Source organism: Mugil cephalus, chromosome 3 (assembly GCF_022458985.1).
Source record: "Mugil cephalus isolate CIBA_MC_2020 chromosome 3, CIBA_Mcephalus_1.1, whole genome shotgun sequence".
In the NCBI taxonomy this organism is placed as follows: Eukaryota; Metazoa; Chordata; class Actinopteri; order Mugiliformes; family Mugilidae; genus Mugil; species Mugil cephalus.
The window spans coordinates 23,735,213-23,754,481 of NC_061772.1; the positions used below are offsets into that span (position 1 = coordinate 23,735,213).

Consider the following 19,269-nt stretch of genomic DNA (forward strand, 5'->3'; position numbering starts at 1 on the left):
TGGCATACCAGGAAGAAACTGGTGTTTCCAGAGCAGAATTGTAAATTTGCTACAGACCAACATGTTCGTAAGTGTGTGTGTTCATTTCCCGGAGTGTGCGGATTAGCACCGATTCTGCTCCCCCAACCCAAAACCTGCCACCCCCGCTGTGAGTGTTTCAGAATTTTATTGTAAGTAATTAACTGTAGCCTACGATTTATGTAGCAACACTCACAAGTGTGCACCTTCCACGGGTTGACTTGGGAACGTTCGCACATTATTCCAAGTTTCCTGGCTCCCAGCCGCGTGGTCGCACCGGATATAGTCAATATTTTGCATAAACTGTGCTTTTTAATTCATTTAATTCATCGTGTTAGCATACTTGCGCGTGTGCCTGAATGTTTTTCTTGGCAAATTTAGGAGAAGTTACGTGTTTCTTGGTCAGTTTCTTGGTCAGTAGTTTTAGCTACAGTGACATTAGGGTCACTGAAGAACTTTTTTGGTTCATCTAATGCAAATGAGATTAATTATACATGAAAGACTTGGAACCATACATTATTTTTTATAGATTGTTATATCAGAAATAAGGCCAACTTGGTGCTTAGCTGGATGATGATTCTGTGCAAATTCATGCAAGCTATGAGCAAACCTCCTCCCATTACACATAGGTATTTGATTCATCGTTAAGAACCTTTTTGCTTCAACTCAAGTCTATCTATCTATCTATCTATCTATTACATATTGTTCATTCATACAAAGGGTTTTTGTTAATGTTACTGTGATACAGAACTATTCTTGCTGCTTCTTCTTCTTCTTGCGGTTAATATTTCACACTCTAAACTCTGGTTTTACCCTCATATCTGTTGATGTGTGTTGTGTGAGTGGCTGCACAACAGATCAGTCTGTATTTCCGTTACGTTTCCGTTTCCCCCATTAGCTGCTTACTCACTGGACAAGGTGGAGAGACACTTCTCGGTTTTTCAGAGTTTGTGACGAGAATTCTACGAGTGGCGTAGCTTTTCATGTATAAATGTATAGCCTTAAAGAATATGCGTCCACCTACTGCCTACTTGATTGAAACTAAGACTAATGTTCTCAGTCCTTAGCCCTGGTCACATATAACTCAAGGATGAGAAACACTTCCTCCCCTCCGACATCCTGACTCGCAGTCCGCAGTGAAAATGATCATCAGCTGTGACGTGAAAATATGCATGCATGTCATTTGGCTTAGTTGTGGGATATGGGTCCCACACTGCATGACTGGCTTAGCGCTCACATCTACAGAGGAGGCGTAGCGTGAACGGCGCTTTATCAGAGCAGCAGACGCTTCAGACCTCTGTCTGTGTTGAGGAACGGCATTGAGCGTTGTAAGCCACCTGAGTTTTGGCAGAAACTACGTGCAAAAAAAAATTGAGAAAAAAACTTGACTTTTATTCATATCGTCATTATTTAGGTCAGTGGTCTTGATGGAGGGATTAATAAGGAACCCCTACTTACTATATGTGTTCTAAACTCGGCCTAGTGTTGTTTATGAATATACATTTATTAGTATCATTTAGTGTTTAATATTAAGCTATTCAAATAATATTTTTTTGCAACAATAGCCTTAACACGGAACTGCCCTAAACAATTGATTTAGGCCCAGTCGAGGGGAACCTGACAGCATCAGTGTGTAAATGCAGCCTTGTGATTGGCTCAGCAGCGATAGGGGCGGGGTTTGATTGACAGGTCTTGGTTAGTGTAGCACTCTGTGTGAAACAGTGCGCTGTTGAGACGTCTCCTGTATCACTGACTGAAAGATAACGACTTCTGCCTCCATTTATCCCTTTACTAAGAAATATTCTATTCATATTAACATGTATTTAAAGAAATTTTAATAAAATGTATATAAAATGTCTAATCAACCAAAGATTTTGCAATCCCCCCACCCTTCAGTACCTCAGTCCAGGACCCCCTCTTGAAGACATATTATTTAGGGTATATACAGTATGTAGGGTAATAGCAAACAGAGAGCATCAAATAAGCCGAGAGTTGTCCTTTCCGAAACTATTTTGCCAACTAACACCATGTGTTCATTGATAGTAACTAGTGCTAACAGATGACTACCATTACAGGCTGCCCGAACATGTTCTGATTCCCACACAGCGCAGGGTTTTCACCATGAACGTGACAGACACGGCCAGTCGTAACACCATCTGAATCCAGCCAACTGCCACGTTCAGGATCAATCCAAGTTAGCACCATATTGACTGCCTTGAATCTTGATACCCACCATAATCAGATGGAGGGGGAAACTCTGTTGTCCTTGACACTGAAATCTCTATCTGTGTGTAAACAGAGATATTGAGGACCTCCGGGGATTTCACTGTCATTTGAGAGGAGGAAGGGAGATAATAGTCCCATTGATAGATGAGTAAAAATAGCAGAACTTTGTTGGGGCATCCGATGGCCATTTTTACTACACAGAACCCAAGATCTCCCTGCAACTAATCCGAAGTCCCACACACTCGTTCAAACATGTGTTTTCTCCTAAATTAAATATAAAAACATAAAGAATGGATAAAGATCACAGACGTTGTTGGATGTGAAATTCCACCACAGATGTTGCGTGAATAAATGGGATGCAAACTGAAACATGGAATTGCTTTGATGAGCTTTGTCTGAATGGTGCTGACATATACATATTTTTGTGATATAACTTGACTGTGTTTTCTGCACGGTTTGAAGCTTTTTGTTTCGTCGCATGATTTGTAGAAGCCATCACTGTAAGACCATTTTGACTTGTATCTGTGACGCCTGTGATATTAACATCTCGAATTATCTATTTTGAAGAATATTAAGAGACCAGACGACATTTCACAAGAGAAAAGTCTTGATTTGCCCTTTTTAACGAAGGCATTTTTTGATTTAAGATTTGCAAAATTCTGGTAGCGCTACACGTTTGGAATAAAAACTATATGTTTCTTAGTATGTTCTTCTTAGTATGTTTTGATGAGCTACAGGGATACAGAAGCACAGTCCACTCAACTGATCAATATTACAGGGTTTTCTGAGCTCAACAAGTGTAGCAGACAGACAGGTTTCTGGGTTTAGTTCACAGCCAGAGCCCGGTTCACTGTTGCGTGTCTGCGTGCATGGCGGCAAGACTTTCAGGTTGTTGTACAGTAAAAGGACTTGAATGAAAATTCAAATGTCTGTCGCACACTTTAAATGCAAAAAAAAAAAAAAAAAAAATGTGTCGCTTTCAACATCAAGAGCCTCATTCATCGAGATCTAAAGCGAACAAGAGTAAACAGAGGAATACAGTGGGACTGTTTCATGTAATAAAGACATGGCCGCCTCGCTGATACATATGTGTGAGCGGTTTGTGTTTGTGAGCCTACAGCAGCTTTAGGCCCCAAAATGCTCTTTGATTGTTCCCATATAATTATAACCTGGAGCAATGATGTGTCCTATTGCACGGGACTGGATGAAGATCCCCGAACGGATGGTCTTAAATCTAAAGACTTACACTGAAGGGACTGCAGAGAACATAAATAATATGTAGCTGCTGTTGCTACAGGAGGCTGTGTTACAATGAATTGCTGAGTCTTCCACTGCTGCCAGTCAGGCTTATTTTTTTTTATTATTATTTTTTTTTAATGTGATCTATTCACAGCACCAGTACACTGCAACTATTGCAGGCCTGATTCATATCATGATCAGGTCATATTTACCCTGCAACACGGACATCTGGATTCATTATTGATGCTGTGTTGGTGCCGCTGCATGTCGAAAGGGTGGGTTTGGCGCACGGGGAGTCGCCTGCAAACCTCATCCCTCTCTCCCTCTCTCTCTCTCTCACACACACACACACACACACACGCACAAACACCTCAAATCCATTTTAACACATCGAGCCTGAACTTCATACATCGGCACCCTGTGGAAAATACGCGGACCCATGGAGACGACAGAAATGAATAAACAAATAAAAGGCAATAAAAATAAATACACAGTCCGAAACATGCTTCAGGTGTGCGCTACCCGCAGTAACGAGACTGCGATGCTGAGCCAATGCAGCGGCAACACACGCCCCTCCGCTCCGCTTCGCGCTGCCTGCCCGTGAGCGCACACACACTCACTCACACACACACACACACACACACACACACTGACTCCCCTCCTCGTCGACGGACACACACGCGCAAACACACGCATCTGACTCTGGAGCAAATAAACGAGCAGTCAACACATCCTGCGCTGTGAAAATGCATCCCGATGAGCAAATGTGCAAACCGCTCGTGTGACACATTTCAATCGAGATGAGATGAGATGAGAGCGCGGCCGCGTCTACGGCGGGCGTGCGTGCGTGCAGCTGGGTAAAAATAATTTTGAGGTGGGCGCCCTTCGAAGCATGAAGGCACACACATGTATGGTGTGAATGGATAAAACCGCACACCTCTCAGGTTTAAAGCATACGATGAATTAATGTTATTATTATTATTATTTTAATATTGGTGGTATACACACTTGTGGTGGTCTACTTACGCACTGCCTCCTTTTTGGGGTCTAGGGCACTGGCAGTCTGCTGTATCTGGCCTATTTTGTTCTGGAGGACCCAGACCCGCTGGTTGGTGTTAATGATGTCGTTTTCCAGCTCCTGAAATAAGGAGCAGGCGTGCCGGGCCAGGTCGGAGAGCTGTCGCAAGGTCCGGGAAAGAACCACATTACTGATGGCACACAGGTCCTCGAAAAGCAGACCTTCATCGTTGGGGATCTGGTGCCTGCACAGAAGCTGCGGCTCCACAATCCTTTTGGCGAATGGCATTTTGCACGCCAAAAATAACTGGGGTTGTAAGCCAAGTGTAAATTCCCACTGCCTAGGAGAAAAAGGTAAAAGGGGGAAACAGACAACATCCAAATATATAAATCCACGAGAAGTCCGATGCGTTTCGGGCCGACCGCGCGTTATCCCCGGGCGTCAATCCAAAGTTCCCAGATTCTCCTTGAGATCCTCCATCCTGCTGCTGGTTTCTGGGGATCACTCACTCTCCCGCTCACACACGCACACACATGCACACACATGCAGGACACAGCGAAGCCCAGGTCAGTGGTGTGAGGATGCGTGTTGAGTCTGCGATCATGGGTTTGCCTCCGTGCCGCGTCAAGACAGCCACGATGAAAAGGAAATGCCCCTCCAACCTTTCAAAATAAGAAAAAAGGTGTCGAGAAGCATTATTAAAGCAGGGAAAGAATGGAGGAGAGTGTGCGTAAATTAGTAAAGCTACAAAGCATAGACATGGACAAAAACATAAACACTAGCGGAGAATTCGTTGAAGTGACCTGGCATTAAATGCAGACATGTTGTTGAGTAACCGAGCTGCACTCTTTATTGTTTTATTATTTAGGCATGTCCCTGCTTTTCCGGCCTTGCGGTGGGTGTCTTTCTGGGATTTGACGTAGCCTGGCTCTGTGGCCTGAAGAATGTGCAGGTTGAGAGGATGGGAGAGAAGACTGAGATAAAACCCGGAGACGTGGATGTGTGTGGGAAGGGAACGGCCATGAAAATCATCATCATGTCAGAACATACTGACAGAAGAGAAGTTTATAACCAGATATTTTGGTCCGACAAAAGTGTGTGCTTCTGATAGACAACGGTTTATATTAAAAATAATAATACGAATAACTTTATCAAGGGATCCATGGATATTATTTTATAGTGAACTAACTTTACTTACGGTCAATAGTTAAATTTCTCCTATATCACGAAACTAGCATAGTGACGGTATTAATTATGTTAATGTGAAGTTTTTAATATATATATATTATTGCTGTCTCTAATTGATGATCTGTTTATGTGTCCATCATGTATCTATCTATCTATCTATCCTTTGTTTCTCACACAAAAGCAGAATGAACAAAGAAAAAGAAAAAATCCATGAATGTAAATAAACGAATGAAAAATTAAACAGTGTATATAAAATTGAATGTAGCATATAACACAAAGTAGTAAAACACTGAGGATCTAAATAGCCAAACTATACACTTGTCGGAAAAGTTACCCGTGCAGCGGGAGCCTATACTGTAACTGAACTCTGTCCATTTTTTTTTTTGTTTTGTTTTTGTTTTTTGCTGATTGTGAGTTTTCAGGATCCTAAGCCTGGCTGTTGTCTGTTTCATTCACAGTGATTAGCCTGTAGCCTCTAGGCTCAGTCTGTATATAGACATGTCTGCAGTAAACTTGCTGTTGCAGCAAATTTGAGGCAGTGCAGATTGACAGTAACCTGTCACGGGCCTCATTCTGAGCTGACAAGGAGACAAACGTGCAGCACACACATCCCTCTGGATGGTAACGGGTGATAACCCACGCAGTGATCCTTCATAATGAGCCACAGTCTTTCCTTAGCCTAAACATTTTCATCCAGTGTACGCTTTATTATTAATGTGAGTCAAGGTGATCGGTTTAGGTATGCCACGGCTGTTGTGTTTGTTGAACATTTTCCTCAGTGTCAAACCTAAATAGTGACAATGACTGTTAAGGTTCTTTCCGCACGACAGCTTTATAACTCATGCAGCTGTTGTCAGTCAGCGAACTTTATGATTATCATTATTTTATATTATTATTTCTGTAATTTTCTGAATGTTTTAACAAGGTTTTCCCACCAAACTGTAAGTTGAGCTCTAAAAAAAAAAAAAAAAATGCTGCCTTCAAAATGCATGTATCAGCCACAACATTATGACCACTGACAGGGGAAGTAAATAACTTTGACCATCTTGTAATACTTCAGTGTTCTGCTGGGAAACTTTTAGACCTGGCATTATGTTACTTAGACATGTACCACCCACCTGGACCAGACCAGGCACCCCGACCCGATAGCAATGACACACAAATGGTTTATGAACAACCAAAAAAAAGAAAATAAGAAAACATGAAAAGCTGCAGTACAAGGTGTTAACCTGGTCTCCAAATTCACTAGATCCCACCCTCAGATAACCCAAATACATTCTCTAATGAGTAATTTCAGGGAGGTGGTCATAATGTTATGTCTGATCGGAATACAGTGGCACATTAAACAACTTTTTTTTTTTTTTTTTTTTTTTTTTAATGGGAACACAAATTGTGCATAACTGCCAAAGGGACACAATACAGTCAGTAATCTTTAACAGGGAGATGGACGCGTTATGTAATGAGCATTGTGATACCAACAGCTTCCACAGGAAGGCGCTGTTGCAGCACCCAGTTAATGTTCCCAGGAATTTAAAACAAGCACACTTGATTCCCTGATTAAAAAAAAAAAAAAAAAAGAGAGAGAGAGATATACATCTATATATCAATAAAATTATTGTTCCGAAAGCACAGTTAATTTTCAAAGTAAGCTTTCCTTAAAAAATACAGTGTCAGCCTAAGATTAGGGCCTAAGGGCTGATTTTATGGCGCTGCTGTAGATACAATAACAGTTGTGGTTCATTTTATTGACATTTTAGTAGATAATTGATCGGTTTATAGCAGAGTGTGCAAAATGAGTATTAAACAAGCTTTGCTGTGGGTAGTAAATGTAAATGACAACCTTTGCCCTCGTGGCAGATTTCCTATCAGCATTTAGGGCCCGACAGTGGATGACAGCACATTTTAATCCTGGGAATAGATAAACAGGTTAGAGACTCATTTGAAGTTTCATGTTTTCTCGTCGAATCTCAGCTAAAAACATGGCTGCAAGTGCACATAAACAAAACATCTCTATTACTTTGCTTTTTGGAGTCTCTGACTGTATTTCAGTTGTTCTATTAATACCAGTGGCAATGTTACTTTATATGACGAATCCTTTGTTCTTAAAATGCTTTGTTCGTAAAAAAAAAAAAAATCCGGTATTTTAAAGATCTGGGACCTAATTAAATTTAAAAGGGGCCAGATTTTGTTTAAAGCCTGGAATGACTTGTTACCAAGCAACATCCAAATGATGTTCACGGTCGGAGAGGTAAAATACAATTTAAGAGGAAATCGTAATTTTAAACAGCCTGCCATCCATTTAACTCTGAAAAGTAAGTGCATTTCTGTTTGTGGTGTGTGACTGTGGAATAAACTGGACAAAAAGACATAAAAATGTGTATTAAATTAAAAAATTTTAAAGTAAACTTTTGGTGAGTTATCATGAACTAGACTAGATTAAATATTTTTTTTAAAGGATTTTACTTTATTAGTACGTTTATAATCCGGGTTCTGTTTCATATCGAAGTTGAATGTTTAAAGATTAAAAAGACTGAAGTTCGTGGATCTTTAGGTTATGTGACAATGTAACCTCCAACTTGCACTTTGTCACAGTTTGCCTTTTTTTTTGCCTCCTCTTCTCAATTGCTGTTTGTGTTGATGCTTGTGCTTGTTTGAGACAAATCAAATCAAATCAAATCAGAGCTTCTTAAAAAGCAAGTGAGCAAAGAAATACTCAAGTTCATTCAAAAACAACTTAATGGAGGCAACCTCTTCCATTTTATTGCTTGTGCTTTTGAGAACTTTTAGTGAGGACTCATAAAATAGATAAACACTTGATTCTCATTGTAATTTAAGTTGTCCTGTGTCGCTTGGTACTGTAAGAGTTTTATTTGGATGTTTCATTTTAACAATCTGTCCAAGAAGAAACAACCCACCACAGGTCAATTTAGCCGACTCTGTATCTCTACTTGCAATTTATCAAAGTGCCAGTGTCGTGTGAAACATCCTATCTGTAAATGAAAACTCGGATACACCCTCGGGTTATGGCTCTGCCGTCCAAAGGCCAAGGCAGCACGGGAGGGTTGTTGAAAGTGTATAACAGAGCCCAGCGCGTCTCCTCCTCAGTTTGCCTCTGAAGCTGAAGCATCTACGATGTCTTTGAGGATTCTTTTAACGTTGCTGGCCGCGACCTGCGCTGTCTCTGCCCAGTCAGATGTGGAGACCAGGGCGAGGGAGTTTCTGCAAAGATTCAGTACCAATGCCTCTGAGATTATGTACCAGTATTCCCTGGCATCATGGGCATACAACACCAACATCACAGACCATAACTCAGACAAAGTGGTAAGCATTCGGATCCGAAACACTGACCATGTATTGACTGAAGAGTTTGGCTGACGTGTTGATGTTTTTGTTGTGCAGTCAGAAGAGGGGCAGCGTTGGGGCGTCTTCTACTCCCAGATGTCGGAAGAATCTCAGAAGTTTAACATCAACGAGATCAGAGACCCAGAAATCATATTACAGCTCATCTCCTTGCAAGACAAAGGCTCTGGAGCTCTGAGCCCCGACAAAGCCGGACACGTAAGACTGTTTCTAGGTCGCGCTCCATTAAGACCGTCTCAAAATATGTTCCTTTAATGCTTGTGAAAGTTGCTAAGGTCTGACACTCGTCTTCTGCGACCTGCGTCTCTTGTAGCTGAGTAAGGTGATGAGCGAGATGAGCACAATCTACAGCACGGCGACGGTGTGTATGATGGACGATCCCTCTAACTGCCAGACTTTGGAGCCAGGTACGATTTGTTAACAACTGTCAGATAAAGAAGTTTGTTTTTAACACGCTCACTGAGTAGAGGGAACCTTTACTAGTTTTTACACTACTAAACATGTGTAAAATACTGAATCTTATATTTTTTTCAGTGGTAGAAAGTAACAAATAAGCATTTAAAGTATTTGAGGAACTCACTCTTCCATTTATTTCCATTTAATGCTTCAAGTTCAAGTCACTTTGGACAAATGTACTGTTTGAAAAAACAACGTGTTTATGAGTTGTTAGTTTGTCTAATAAAAACTGGTCTTTTCCTTTTTTAAATAAATATTTCTTTTAACACCAAATGTGTAAAATGTTCCAAGATTTCACAATAAACAAGAGAATATAGAAACATTTCATTAACCTGCCTACCTCTATATCAGTAGTGAGTATCACCTTAATGAGTTTGACTCAGTGTAATGATAATTATTTGTTGGCACATTAGTGTTAATTGTCTGTTCAGCAACATATTACTCATTGATAACTGTTGATACATCAGGTTTAGTAGGACTTAAAACTATCTTCACTATCCTCACACACATTTTTATGTATTTACGCACAAAGCAATACTTTAGGGAATTTATCTGTAAGTATCAGGTATCACATCTAGCAGCCTTGAGGGCTAAGTTATTCTTCCTCCCACTCCTTTTTGAATATGTATTCTATATCTTATCTTTAAATGTTTTGTCTTATTTTATAGTGTATGTTTTTTGTCTTCATATTCAAAACAAACTTCAATAATCAAAAATGTGTACAGGACAAATGAATAATCTAAAAGAGCGCACACTGTTGTGCTTATAAACACTTGAAGTAAAAACTAAAGCTGTAATAAAAGTAAAATGTTAAATATATGTAATGAATTTAAATCTGTTATAACACAGAACAAGTAGAATGGCTTTTTTATATATATATATATATATAATATTTGTTCATATTTTGATGAAAGAGGAAAAGTGTAGCATCTGCTCCGTCTCTGACTCGGCAGCTTTCTTTCCGTTTGCAGGCCTGGAGCACGTGATGTCCCACAGCCGAGACTACTATGAGCGCCTGCACGTGTGGGAGGGCTGGAGGCAACAGGTGGGGCAGAAGATGAGGCCCCTGTACGAAGACTACGTGGATCTGAAGAACGAGGCTGCCAAACTGAACGGTGACCAGCTCTTCACTTCTAACAACTTTTTTTTCAGTTTGTGAATGACAGTGTCACAGACGGCCTCCGGCTCAGACTACATGTTTACTGAGGAAGAAAGATAATGTCTGATAGAGATAACGTGACCCTCCCAAGAACGTCTGATAGTCAGTGGCCTCCAAGGCCTAACGTGATGTTTGTGACTGTAAAACTGTCTCAGGTGAATTGTACTAAAAACTAAAGCTTGTTTTTCTTGTCTGTCTCTCTTGCCTTTTTTTCACACACTTACATGCACAGGCTTTGAAGACTATGGCGCTTACTGGAGATATAACTATGAGACCATCGGGGAGGATGGTGAGTTCAAGTACACCAGGGATGACCTGATGAATGACGTCCGTTCAATATACAAACAAGTAAGTCCTCAGTAGTGGATTTGGCTTTATTACGTATGTCGCAGTGCATTTGTGAGTTTGTTACTGATGGTTTTTTTCTTTCTTTCTTTCTTTGCAGATCATGCCTTTATACAAAGAGCTGCATGCCTATGTGAGAGCCAAGCTCATGGAGGTCTACCCAAACCACATTGAAGCAAACGGACCTCTGCCAGCCCACCTGTTGGGTATGTTTGTTCAAAACTAATAATAAATTCTGTCAGAGGCGTCAAACAGCCCAGTGATTTATGTCATTCTTTTTATTATTCCATTATGTGTTTTATGGTTATTATTTAACCTTTTTTTATTCAATTTAGCTTTCTCATATCTCAGACAGGAGCCCATATATTGCTTTTTCTCAGCTCTATTTTTTTATTTTTTATTTTTTTTCCCATTTTGTTATGCGTTGTTATCAATATATCTTCGCTATGAGTTGTATTTTGCATTCCCCACCTTTTGTGTGCATCATCCGGGTTAAGGTGGTATGAGGGCTTTACTTGATCAGGTGGTGAGAGGCCCCAGTAATAACTGATCTGCCACATATACATAATGTCTTTATACTTAGAGCTTATTTTACAACATGTAACTCTGTAATAATTCAGCTGTGGACTAGAAGCAGAAAGATGTGTGTTCGTTCAAATCTGAAGTCCAGAACTGAAATATGTCTCCCTCTGTTGTTCAGACCTCAGCCCTACCACTTACAAAAATAACTGAAATACATGTAATGCAGTGGATATGCTGTATGGCTTTAAACCAGAACTTCTGGGTTCAGCCTAATTAATGTGCCTTTCTGTTGTTCAGGTGACATGTGGGGAAGATTCTGGACAAACCTGTACCCTCTATCAGTTCCCTACCCTGAACAACCAGATATCGATGTCAGCAGCACTATGGTGGAGCAGGTGCGTTAAGACTTTCTGTTGCTAACATAAACCAAAATGCCTATATGCGATATTAAAATACTGAAATCCTTTTTCCAAACTCCAGGATTGGCACGAGGAACGGTTTTTCAAGGAAGCCGAGAAATTCTTCATGTCTGTGGGTCTGTACAAGATGTTTGACAACTTCTGGAGTAACTCAATGATGGTGAAGCCCAATGATGGACGCAAGGTGGTCTGCCACCCCACAGCCTGGGACATGGGAAATAGTAAAGACTTCAGGTGGGACGAAGCCACACACTTATTCACCCATGCACACATGCCTAGCCAAGGTTGACTGGGTTTCTATCTGATTAGTTTGTGCTGTGTTGATAAGATAAAATCAAATCAAATAAAACTTTATTTATATAGCACTTTTCTTACAAAGAAATGCAACCCGAAGCGCTTCACAGGAATAAAACAAACAAAATCAAGGACACCCTACCACCCTCCGTATACACACATGCAGACACATGTGAGCACAATCACACACGCATGTGCATGCACACATACACACTCACTAACACACTTCATGGGGGCAATTGTGTCATATTTACGCGAGTCATAAATATGAATGTACTGGGACAGTGATGTTGATTAAGCTCTGACTCATTGTTTTTCTGCTGATCAAAGTCTTGGTTGTAAAATATTATTAAATTACACCAGCACTGACTGTTTTGAAAGTTTGCCTACAGCACTGATGTAAAACATACGGCCCTCGGGCCAAAAGCTTCCCACCAGAGGGCCTAATGTGGCCCGACTTTGCAAAGTGACAATATTACATTGAAGACAAGGCATTTTATCAATGAAAATAACTTCTACCCCTAACTTTAGTCAGAGAAGTGGACAGAACACAACACTGAGACCCAGGACCACAGAGCAGACAGCAATGTACCCAAATTGCACTTATTTTTCTTAAGCAATTTTTTTTTGAAGGATAGTTTATTAAATGTGACCTATTTTTTCTGTCCACTAAAACAAATAGAAAAAAATCTGTAGTTGTTATTACTCATAGATTATTGTTCTGTTATCTTACTGGTCCGACCCACTTAACATTAAATTGGGTCGAACTAAAACTAACTAAAATCCCTGGCCTACGGGGACAAAGTTTTGTCAAAATGTAAAATTGTACTTTCTGTTATGTTAATTTGAGTTAAAATTAGTCAAACATATCAAAATTTTTAATAATTTTCACTCATGATTAATCAAAATTAATCTACAGCAACCCTGTGGATTGATTTCGATTAATCGCGATTACATAGCAATAATTTTTAATCTATATTAATCATGTTTAATTTTTCATGAGAAAACAGATTCAAAAAGGAAGGGAATACATGTGTCTGAACTTAACGTGTTTATTAAACACTGTCAGCAGTTTCAACAAAACAGCTTTTTTATCTCTGTTAAACAAACATTTATCCGCATTAATGTGGCCCTGTTACTCCTCTTTCAAGACAAGACATACTAACATGTTGACACTACCTGAGAGGAGAGCTGACCGCTTCTTATTTACAACGATGCTTGCAACTCAGAACAGTCTCTTACAGGGAACAGTGGTTCCAGGAATCTTGTCTCATCTTAGTCTTGGTTTGTCTCACGCTGGTGACACATTAGCAGAAGTTCTACCAGAAACCCTGACTAATATATGCTTCGCATTAATGTGATATTTTAAGCTGGAAGTGTTTTGGTGTTAAAGAAAACTCCTTCCTGCAGAGTGTTCATAATACTTTATGTTGGTTGACTGTTCCTCCTTGTGTTATTTTTTTATACTCAAATTTCCCATGGAGAGGGCCAACGTGCTGTTTAGCATCTTCCGTCTTTATTGGTTGGTTCTTTGTGTGACAGTAACTCTACATGGACAAACTGCCTTTTAGACTTTTAGAGTGATTCTGCGCTGCACATGTGTTAATTGCGTTAAAATCTTTGATCAGATTAATCGTGACGATGGATTCATCTGCGTTAATTTTGACAGCCCTAGTTAAAATGACTGAAATGCTGTGTCTAGTTGGCATGAAATCATGTCGCTTCACATCTCTATAAAATATTATATATATTTATTTTTGTCAAACATGGGTGTCAGCGTTTGTTACATCCAACTTATCAGGAACACATAATTGCCCTCATTGCAATATAAGTACAGCATATCTGATTACGATATTACGAAATCACGATGAAACTGCTAACGTCAACGTTTCTCCTGTGATGACTTCAGGATCAAAATGTGCACCAAGGTCAACATGGATGACTTCCTGACGGTGCACCATGAAATGGGTCACAACCAGTACCAGATGGCTTACCGCAACCTGTCTTACCTTCTGAGGGACGGCGCCAACGAGGGTTTCCACGAGGCTGTCGGGGAAATCATGTCCCTCTCCGCTGCAACACCCAAACACCTGCAGGCCCTGGAGCTCCTGCCCGCAGACTTTATTTATAATAATGGTACTACTGACTTACAAAATTACCAAACCACAGAGGAACCGATTCACTTAGAGCTGCTGTGATCAGACCATTTATAATACCAACATGTGTGAAAATTGTTTCTCACGGTGATGAGTCTACCTGACTTTGTGGTTCCTGTAGCATTTTAGCATCTTGTTGGTTTGGGCCCCAAACTTTCAGCATAATTTCCAGCAAGAATCTCTAACACTACGCTGTCCACTGTTAGTTTAGCACAGAAAGTCACACAAACGCAAACGCAAGTAAATATATTGGAGCATTTAGCTGCTAAAACCAGACATGTTTAAAGTTATTTTAAGTTTTAGCTTTACTTCCTTTCAGGCTACCGTGTGAATTTAAACATATTTATTCTGAAACGTTGTTCCATATGAAAATTTTGTGAGCGTTTCTGCCCTCACATACAGGATACATGCACTGATCAGGCATAATATTACGAACACTGACGGAAGAAGTAAATAACTTTGACCATCTTGTGACAACACAGTGTTCTAATAGGAAACGTTTGGAACTGACATTCATTCATGTGGATGTTACTTAGACATGTACCACCCAACTAGACCAGACCAGGCACCCCCACCCCATAGCAATAATACTCCATGATAGTGCAGCCATCCCCAGAAGGATACAGCCTGACACGGTCACACACACACACAAAAACATTTTAAACAGCACAAGGTGTTGACCTGGCCTCCAAATTCACTAGATTGCAAACTGATCAAGTATCTGTGTGATGATCCACAGAGGCCCCTCCCCAAAGGACACCACAAACAACATTGGTACAAGGGAGACCTACACAATATTAGGTCATAATGTTATGCCTGGTTGCCATAACTGCCAGCTGTCTGTCATTTATTTACAGTCTTTGACGTAAAATGTGTAGGCGCCACAAATGGGAGAGTGAAACACTGATAACTGAAGCAATAGTCCACTGAACAAAAACAGTTTCCTGGCTGTTTACCGCCTGTGTCATATAATGCCTGTTTTATTGCCTTTCAGAAACGGAAATCAACTTCCTGCTCAAACAGGCCCTCACTATTGTGGCCACGTTGCCCTTCACCTACATGCTGGAGGAATGGAGGTGGCAGGTGTTTGCAGGCAACATCACCAAAGACAAATGGATGCAGCGCTGGTGGGAGATGAAGTAAGCCGAGGCCGATATGTGATTCATCTGTAAATTAGACAATATGTAAATGCCAGAGGTTGAGCTGGTGTTGATTCCGTGCTGCCTTAACAGGAGGGACCTGGTCGGGGTGGCGGAGCCGTTCCCAAGAGATGAGACTTACTGTGACCCCCCGGCTCTGTTCCATGTATCTGGAGACTACTCGTTCATTAGGTGAGAGTGCTTCCGTCAAACTGCTCTTCGAGGAAATAAAAGCATCCTAATTCTGGTTCTGTATTTCGGTAGAATGGGTCGTCAGTTCTCCATATTTTAGTACATTTTTGCAGGCCTTAGTTGTGGAGTTTCTTTGTTAATTTCAAGCATTAGTTTCAAATTAGTAGAACAAACAAACCCACTGGCTCTCAGTGGATACTTTTGTTGAAAGACGTGCTTTGAATGTGTTTGAGTTTTACATTTCAAGGTGCCAAAGTTGGATTTTTAGAGATTTCGTATAATAGGAGGAAAATAGTTGCTGTGGTTTGCTGTAAAGCATGTGTGTTTGTTGCTGCAGATACTTCACAAGAACCATCTACCAGTTCCAGTTCCAAAAAGCGCTGTGTGAAGCAGCACAGCACAAAGGTGCCTTGTCTACATGTGACATCACTGGTTCCAAAGAAGCAGGGACCAAGCTGAGGTATGCACGACCCCCTGTCCCTCTTCCAAAGCTGATGACTCGTTGTTAATCAATAAGTTTAAAATGTATCCGACAATTTAAGTATCAAAACAGAATAAGTTTCCTGTTTATTTCAGGATGCACATACAGTAATCTACATCACAATTCATTATTTCCGCTAGGAATATGTTGGAGCTGGGAAGGTCCCAGTCCTGGACCAGGGCTTTGCATACGATCTCCGGTGGCAGTAAGATGGATGCAGGCCCCCTTCTGGACTATTTCCAAAAACTTTATGACTGGTTGAAGGTAGAGAACCAGAAACACAACAGGATGGTGGGATGGAAGACAACAGGTCTCTCGCGTGAGTATGAAGGATACTCCCATTGTTATTGCTGAAATGATTGTTCTTAATTACTGCTTTAGGGTCAGTTTAGTATAAAAGTAATAATAATAATACATTTTATTTATATAGCTTAAAAACAAGTTACAGACACAACAGAAGAACACATTTAATGCTCCATGTTTTTTAAAGATTTATTCAAACAGAATAAGAAACAAAATAAAAAATTGTAATTCATTAACTTTTTATTTAACAGAGCCACCATATGGTATCAAAGTGAGACTGAGTTTAAAGGCTGCCATGGGCGAAAACGCTGTGAGTATTATTAATATCACTATTAGTCTTATTGCACCTGAAATAACAAGCTACAGATATTAATGTACTGATACGTGTGTTTTTTTTGTTTTTTTAGTATGCCTGGAATCCCAGTGAGCTGTTCCTGTTCAAGGCCAACATTGCTTACGCTATGAGGCAGTACTACAGCCAGGAGAACAAGACCCTCGAGTTCACGTCAGTATCCAGCTTCATCCTCAGAGACACTTTTTATTATATGTCCCACTCTTAGCTAGTTTTGTTGGTGTGTCAAACTCATTTTAGTCCAGGAAATTTGAGCTCAGTCGAGCTGAATCAGTAACATAATAGCATAATAATGTAATATAAATAATGAGGACTTACAGCAGTTTTTTCCTGTATGTAAATGAAAACGTTTATGGATTTAATGAACTGTTCTTCTACATCAGCCAACCAGATTTGAGTCTCTGGCGTGCCTGGTTATTTGAATGCTTTTCTGTGTTTGCGCCTTCAGATCAGAGAACGTCATCACCTATGACGAACAGCCCAGAGTCTCCTTCTACATTGCGGTCACTAACCCAAACCGTACCACGTACATCCCAAAGGCCACGGTGGAAGCAGCCATCCGGTGAGACCTGAGCTCCATTCAGCACACATGTGAATTTGTTCACAGCCAGTGTAATACAAATTAGTTTAAGTTGTGCTACATCTGTGGGTGACACTGTAGCTCCGTGTGTGGGTGCAATTCATTAACAATCCATGGACTATTACACAAATGGCCATCAAATCTAGTTCAGCCAGAAGATAAATCATAATCTCTTTGGTGATTGTCCAGCAGATCAGATACTTTCATCTGTGAATGTTTGACAAGAAAACGATTTAAAACGTCCACAGATTTTCATTTACGAGAGTCCTGAATGTAGACAAAGAGAACCCGGTCAGACAAAAGAAATGTTTTTTTAACTAGTTGAATACTTTTGCTTTGTGTCCAAAGACCTTCTAATAAGAAAATGTTATCCTGCTACACTAAAACGGTGAATGTGTAAACATTTAGCGCTGATAGGTTAGCCTCTGTATGGTTATTCATAACATAATGATGATAAGATGATTTGAGTTGAATGACTCTATGATTCCTGAAAACCTTTAACAGTGTGTGTGAGCAGTAATAAACCCAATTAAATATGCGTCCCAGGTTAAGCCGTGGCCGAATCAACGATGCCTTCTATCTAGACGACAAGACGCTGGAGTTTGAGGGCATCCTGCCGACTCTGTCCCCTCCCGTGCAGCAGCCGGTCGAGGTGTGGCTGGTGGTGTTCGGCGTGGTCATGGGCATCGTGGTGCTGGGCGGCGTCTACCTCATCGTCTCCGGCGTCAGAGAGCGCAAAAAGTGAGTTTGCTCCCGAGACCGACTGTTAATCTTTGACGTGGACGATCAGGCGCGTGCACGCGGGTAACGATGTTTCTTGTGTTTGCAGGAAAGCAAAGGCAGAAGTCGATAACCCCTACGAGTCAAGTATCGACGGGGAAGTTAACAAAGCCTATGACGACAGTGACGGTGAACAGACCGGACTCTGAGCCCGCCGCTGACCGCCAGGATCACAGTCACTAGAGAGAGAGAATTAGAAAGTGGAGCTTCGGGATTCATTTTTGTGACTTGATCACAGGTGAACATGTGTAAAAGTTTCAGCTTGGTAATGAGTCTCACAGCTATTGTACAGAAAAAATAACCCTCAAAACAAAAAGGACAGGCTTTACTGTCATGTCTTACAGTGTGCTGGTTTAACAGTGATATTACACTGTGTAGTACAATAAGTAATAGAGTTCAACAAATGCTATATAAACATACATTTTCTGAGCGTTTTTGATGTTTTAAGTGCAATTGCCTGTATTTAGGTATCTATTTTGTTAGGGTTAGGGTTAAATAAGTCAGACTATCACACTAAGTGTAGTTGAACTTCTTATCAAAAGGGCAGCACGGGAATCTTAGTACACCTGGGAAATGATTTAATTGTATTAGTTGCATGCTTTATGGTGCAGATCCTCCGATATTCCTTCCAGATTGTCCTTCCCACCTTTTGTTGTATTGCTGTGGATAGAAGAAGACAAGTTATTTAATTTATTTTTAGATTTTTTTTAATACTTTTGCTCTACTATATCAAATTGAAGGTTGTCAGGCACACCCGAAAATTACATGTTGAGATGTAAAAGTCTCACACTGGCAGTGCTGCTTTTATGCAGCCTCTCTGTGGCCATGACTGAAATGTTGCATTTAAATAAAAAAAAAAAAAAAAAAAAAAAAAACGATAATAACAAATAACAAAACACAAATGCTGGTGCTGACAGTGTCTGGGCATTTAGCACTTCCACCTACAACACACATAATACACAATTTAGCAAAGCTACGAATATATATTTTTTATATCACGTAAAATGTAAATGGCCTGATGCAAATAGAAGCTGTTGACATT

At 40.4% G+C, this 19,269-nt stretch overlaps 2 protein-coding genes across 5 annotated transcripts in view; one reads left to right on the forward strand and one right to left on the reverse strand.

The window, feature by feature from the left end:
- nhsb (Nance-Horan syndrome b (congenital cataracts and dental anomalies)) overlaps nt 1-5,357 on the reverse strand; it is a 50,006-nt gene extending 44,649 nt beyond the window's left edge. For all 4 annotated transcript variants that reach the window (XM_047580162.1, XM_047580161.1, XM_047580164.1 and 1 more), the window contains exon 1: nt 4,510-5,357. In XM_047580162.1, coding sequence (XP_047436118.1) covers nt 4,510-4,789 — 280 coding nt within the window. In that variant the 5' untranslated portion in view covers nt 4,790-5,357. The remainder of the gene's footprint in view (nt 1-4,509) is intronic.
- Nucleotides 5,358-8,749: 3,392 nt separating this feature from the next.
- Nucleotides 8,750-19,102, forward strand: ace2 (angiotensin I converting enzyme 2). Its single transcript, XM_047581291.1, has 18 exons — nt 8,750-9,010; nt 9,089-9,247; nt 9,363-9,456; nt 10,477-10,620; nt 10,897-11,012; nt 11,110-11,215; nt 11,829-11,926; nt 12,012-12,184; nt 14,154-14,380; nt 15,395-15,539; nt 15,633-15,731; nt 16,069-16,191; nt 16,353-16,531; nt 16,767-16,825; nt 16,923-17,020; nt 17,316-17,429; nt 17,994-18,188; nt 18,277-19,102. The coding sequence occupies exons 1-18, from the start codon at nt 8,822-8,824 to the stop codon at nt 18,374-18,376; spliced, it is 2,418 nt and encodes an 805-aa protein (XP_047437247.1). The 5' UTR covers nt 8,750-8,821; the 3' UTR covers nt 18,377-19,102.
- Nucleotides 19,103-19,269: the final 167 nt, after the last annotated feature.